The sequence below is a fragment of the Mastacembelus armatus genome, chromosome 21 (assembly GCF_900324485.2).
Source record: "Mastacembelus armatus chromosome 21, fMasArm1.2, whole genome shotgun sequence".
NCBI classification, from domain to species: Eukaryota; Metazoa; Chordata; class Actinopteri; order Synbranchiformes; family Mastacembelidae; genus Mastacembelus; species Mastacembelus armatus.
The window spans coordinates 27,532,740-27,537,764 of NC_046653.1; the positions used below are offsets into that span (position 1 = coordinate 27,532,740).

The 5,025-nt window shown below is 42.4% G+C and overlaps 1 protein-coding gene across 1 annotated transcript; it reads left to right on the top strand.

The window, feature by feature from the left end:
• Window positions 1-691: 691 nt before the first annotated feature.
• LOC113123229 (putative gustatory receptor clone PTE03) lies at window positions 692-1,848 on the top strand. Its single transcript, XM_026295048.1, has one exon. The coding sequence runs from the start codon at window positions 898-900 to the stop codon at window positions 1,846-1,848; it is 951 nt and encodes a 316-aa protein (XP_026150833.1). The 5' UTR covers window positions 692-897.
• The last annotated feature ends 3,177 nt before the right edge of the window (window positions 1,849-5,025 follow it).

Consider the following 5,025-nt stretch of genomic DNA (forward strand, 5'->3'; position numbering starts at 1 on the left):
TATTTTGTGTTAAGAGCACATTCACATATATATGCAGTACTGCGCAGAAGTTGTAGGCACTTTAGATGTTTTAGATTCTTATAACACCATCAGGTGTCAGATTGATCTCATTGTGCAGAACAAGAAGCCTATAAAGAACCAGGGGTCCTGCAGAAGATGGTCTGACCCCCACAGAACTGAGTTCCATTGCTGTTTATTGCAACAGAAAATGTATAAAAACATAAAGTCTTTGTGTATTTTTAATGCAATGACTGGAATCTGCTTTCAGACAGGATCAAAATTAAAGTGGGTTTGTTGTCAGTGACAGTGAGTGTGTGGGGCTGAACATACAGTGGTTCCATCCCTTTGGACCTGTGTGGACATGTGACTGTTGTGAGTGTAACAGGATAAAAGTTGAGCACAGCCTCAGTGTGGATTAGATCAGGGAAGGATGCTGCTCGTCCTCTAACATCTCACTTCACATGAACGTGTATTTAGTGCATGTTATTCTGACTGTTTTCCAAGTGTCCAGTTTATCAGAGTATGAATTCAGGCTCATATTGTTTGTTTTGTTGAAATATGTGTTAGTTTTAATATTTCAGATCATTGTCTTTGATCCTCAGCCTGTTTTCTTTCCTTATGAGGAATGTGATGCTGGTTGGCCATTTACTACATGTGACATTTTTCCATCTGTGCATGTTTTCAATGCATCTTGAAATGTGTTTATCCTGTGATTTCTAACACTAGTTGTAAATGTAGCTATTTGCCTGCAGGTTCATGTTGTTGACACAAGGACAGAAAAGTCATTTGAGAACATTTGAATCTCAGTAACTTTCTGTTCAGCTCTTTTAATCTGTCCCCCTTCTGCTGTGTCCATCCCTCTGACTTGTCTTCTTCCAGCTCTGCTGTTGATCAGACATGAAGAGCAACAACAGCCTGACTCCCTCCTATTTTCAGTTCACTGTGTTTGCAGACTATGGGCCCCTCAGATATCTGTTCTTCAGCCTGTGTCTGTTGATCTACATGATTATAATCTCTGCTAATGTTGTCATTATTCTGACAGTCTGCCTGGAGAACTCTCTGCATCAGCCCATGTATATTTTCATCTGCTGTCTGTCTTTAAACTCTCTGTACGGCTCGGCCGGCTTCTTCCCCAGGTTCCTGATGGACCTTCTGTCCGACACTCATTTCATCTCACGTCCGTTCTGTGTCATTCAGATGTGTATTATTCAACTCTACCTAGGACATGAGTTAACTCTTCTCACAGTCATGGCCTATGACAGATTTGTTGCTATTTGTCAGCCTTTACACTATCACAGTAAAATGACATTTAGGACGGTGCTGCTGCTTCTGATGTTTGTTGTGCTCTACCCTGTGTGTTTTTTCAGCTATTTCTTCTATCAGGCTGCCAATTTGCCGTTATGTGGAAATAAACTGCACAGAGTTTTTTGCACCAGTTGGTCTGTAGTTCAACTCTCCTGTGTGGACTCATTTGTTAACAGTGTTTTAGGTCGATTTCTTGCAGTAACATTGATCTTTGTCCCCCTGTCCTTTGTCCTCTACACCTACCTGCGCATTCTGCTTGTTTGCAGGAGAAGTTCGTCTGACTTCAGAGGAAAGGCTTTACAAACCTGCCTGCCCCACATAGTCACATTTGTGAACTACTGCATCTCAATACTCTGTGAGTATTCACTGAGTCGGTATAATGTTAACGAAGTCAATTCCTTTGTCACTGTTACTTTATCTCTGGAGTTTATGATCATTCCTCCGACCATGAACCCTCTAGTTTATGGCCTGAATCTGCCTCAGATCAGGAAAGTGATTTTTGGATTTGTAAATGTAGAAAAATTGTTTGTCGTACATAAGTAAGACTCATCAAAGAGAGAAGTTAATGAAGGCTTCATTCTCTGTATTCACACAATGTTTTAAAAGATTTTCTGTGTCTTAAGTTCATTAAATGAAAAAGTCCGAGTGGCACCAATTAACATTTGAAAGGCTTGTAGAGATGATCTTGGTTCAGGGTTTGGATTTTCATCTTTTGACGTCAGACAAACAACACAATGTATAATGTGCACATATTTTGCACATAGAATGTAAAACTGCTATTGTCCTAATATTATTCATACAAGTAGTGGAACAACATGAAGAAAGAGGCACTTCAGAAGCTGAACACTGGTACATGAGTCAGATTTACTGAGATATGTATGTCACGGCTGAACGACTAAACCCTGAGTATATTTAAATCTGGGTCACGGTCCGGTTCATGTTCCAGGTTTAATTTAGTGTGAACCTGCTTCTCAGAACAAACCCAGTGACAGATCCTGTGTTGAATACAGCAGAGTTCATGGAGCAGCAGCAGTTTAGTCCTTGTGCTGCCATCTGCTGCTTCCTGGGTGTTTGTGCAGTTCAGATCTGAATAAACACCATAGACGGTTTTTTCACTGCAATGTGTGTGTTTCAAATTTCCTTGTTAATGTCTGTTCCATTGAAAAGAAACATAAAAATTATAAACACTGTACGTCTTAAACACTTCTTTCTTGATATGGCTGGGCCTTGAAAGATTTTAAAGATTTTTCAGGTGGACACAAACGCCTAAAGGTGAAGGTTCTTTATATCAATGTAAACGGCGACAGTGTTTTAGTGATGTGTTCACTACTTGGTCCCACTGAGCAAAGGTGGCCAAAAAAAAGCCGGACTAACCCTAACCCTCAGTCTAATGTGGACATGAGTCTATTCTGTAGCTGTAGAAAAGGTCTTGGGTTGGTGCAAAGCTCCAGCAGGGTACTGTGGCTCAACTGGGCACTTCAGCCATTCTCAGAGTCTGGAGCTGGTTTTTGGAAACAGACGGGCCTCCCATTGTTGGTGAGGAAGAACCATGTGAGCTGGGTCAGCGGTGTGGCTGCCTGCTGTTTTTTTTAATAGTATTTGGACAACAATGGAGGTCTACGGCACAGACCAATAAGCTGAACCAGGTTCTGGATTTAAACGTTAACTGGTGCTGTCAGTCTCTGGATGGGGTTTGTGGACTAGGGCCAAAACAGATCACAGGCCTCATCATCTAACATACCAGGCTCACTGGACTCTACATGATACATAATCTGCATGTGCCTTACACCACGTCAGTTACACCATCCCTCTCTCCTCCTCAAGTACACTAACACACGTTCTCTCGGCCTTTCTTCCCCACATCGTCATCATACCAAGCTATTTCCTTATCCGATATCTACAGCTCATACGGACGTTACACCGCCCTCTTTCTCTTGCACGCATGCAACCTTCCCCCTCCTGCGGTTCTCAGGGGAGTTCTGCCACACATTCTTCGGTGCACACTTCACTGTGGCTGTAATTCAGAGCAGCTCATGGCCAAATAAGACAAAAACTCCTCCACTCCGTCACTAGCTCCGCATCTGGGCTGCTTCTGTACACAGACAAGACATACTGTGTGCATTACCAACTGTTCTGATGTTAGAGACCTTGTAGATACACATAAACTGTAGAACACTGTATATTTATAGTGTCTACCTGTTTTTGTACATGTTAAAGGGGAAATAACCTAAAACAAGGTCAGGTCTGATTCTCACCTTGCACTTGACTTTGTGTTTACTTTTCTTGAGGCTGATCTGGAACCTGTTTGTTTTGACTGAATTGCACTTAAATTATACTTATAGTATTTAGTCTTCAGGACATGGTTCTTGACTGTCCTGAACAGCACTTGACAGACTTGGATCACTGACCACTGACCTTCACTTGGCTCTTGCCTTTCCTGCTTTTGGACTTGACTGGGGACTCGTTTTTTAAGGTTTGGTCGGCCTTACCTGTCCTACTTTAGAATTTCGCCTTTGAACTTTTGTATCTTGACCCTCCTCTGCTCCTGCCTTTTATAACTTTGGACCAGGACTCGCTTCCCTTCACTATTTGTGGGTTGGCTTCATTATATGTTGCTTTCGGGCAGCACGGTGGGTTAGGGTTAGGAGAGCTGGAATAGGCTCCAGCAGATCCCTGGGACCCTGGTTAGGACTAAGGGGGTATAGATGATGGATGGATGATTTGATGCACTATATATCAACACCTCCACTGTTTTAATTACTAATTTTCTAAATTTCGTTGTTATATTGACTTTTTCAGTAGACCCATATTCCCCATGGGAGCTGATGCAGCTGTAGAACAGCACAGGACCGACAACATGAGTAAACATATTCTTTAAAAGCCCCTCCTAAAAATTCCTTGTTTTGGTGAGGCCTGTCTGATGTGGAGGAGGAATGAACTTCCTGTCTCATCAAGATGATCCACATTCACAAACAAGAAAGCAGACAGAACAGGAAATTGACTCAGTCTTCACAATAAGAGTATGGAATATTTCCTTTATTAAAGAAACTGAATGAGGTGCTGCAGACTGCGAGCTGCTACTAAAAAAACTAAATGAACAATATTTGTATGGATGGTACATGTGTTCCCCCGAGAACAATAAAGGTCCCTCATTCACACCAAACTACACACATAGAGTACTAACACTATTGTGTAGTTAAAGTATCACAGTAAACGTACACAAGGATGAGACTGTGTGTTGGAGCTGGTTTGGACTCATATATGGTTCCCAACCTTGGTCTGGGCAAACCATCTATACTTTTGTCATCCTGAGTGTCCACATGGTAAATCTACGAAGTTGATTTGTCCTGTACTGTCCTTTTTAAAGGAAAAAGGGATCCTTCCTCATATTTCTTTCATTTTTGTCCATTCCAGTTTTTTCTTACCCATCTGACAGTCTAAGGACAGAGAGGGTGTGATGCTGAGCAGACTGCAAAGCCCCTGGTGTGATTCTGGACTGTATGAACACACTTGGATTGGAGTTTGATAGATCAGACAAACGAAGCCGCATAAATGATCAGATCATTGTTCTTAACCTCAGGACCTGAGTAAAAGTTTCTTTGGCCCCTTGGTCATCTGAGTAGTGTCCTCCACTGGAGCCACTGTTGAGCAGGGCTTTTGTTTTGAAGGGGCAGCCGGACGCCCTGGAGGCGGACTGGGCGGACTGCGGTCAGCTTCACA

Excerpts from the sequence above, each read along its gene's own strand:
- LOC113123229 (XM_026295048.1), top strand. The coding sequence starts at position 898 with ATGAAGAGCAACAACAGCCTGACTCCCTCCTATTTTCAGTTCACTGTG.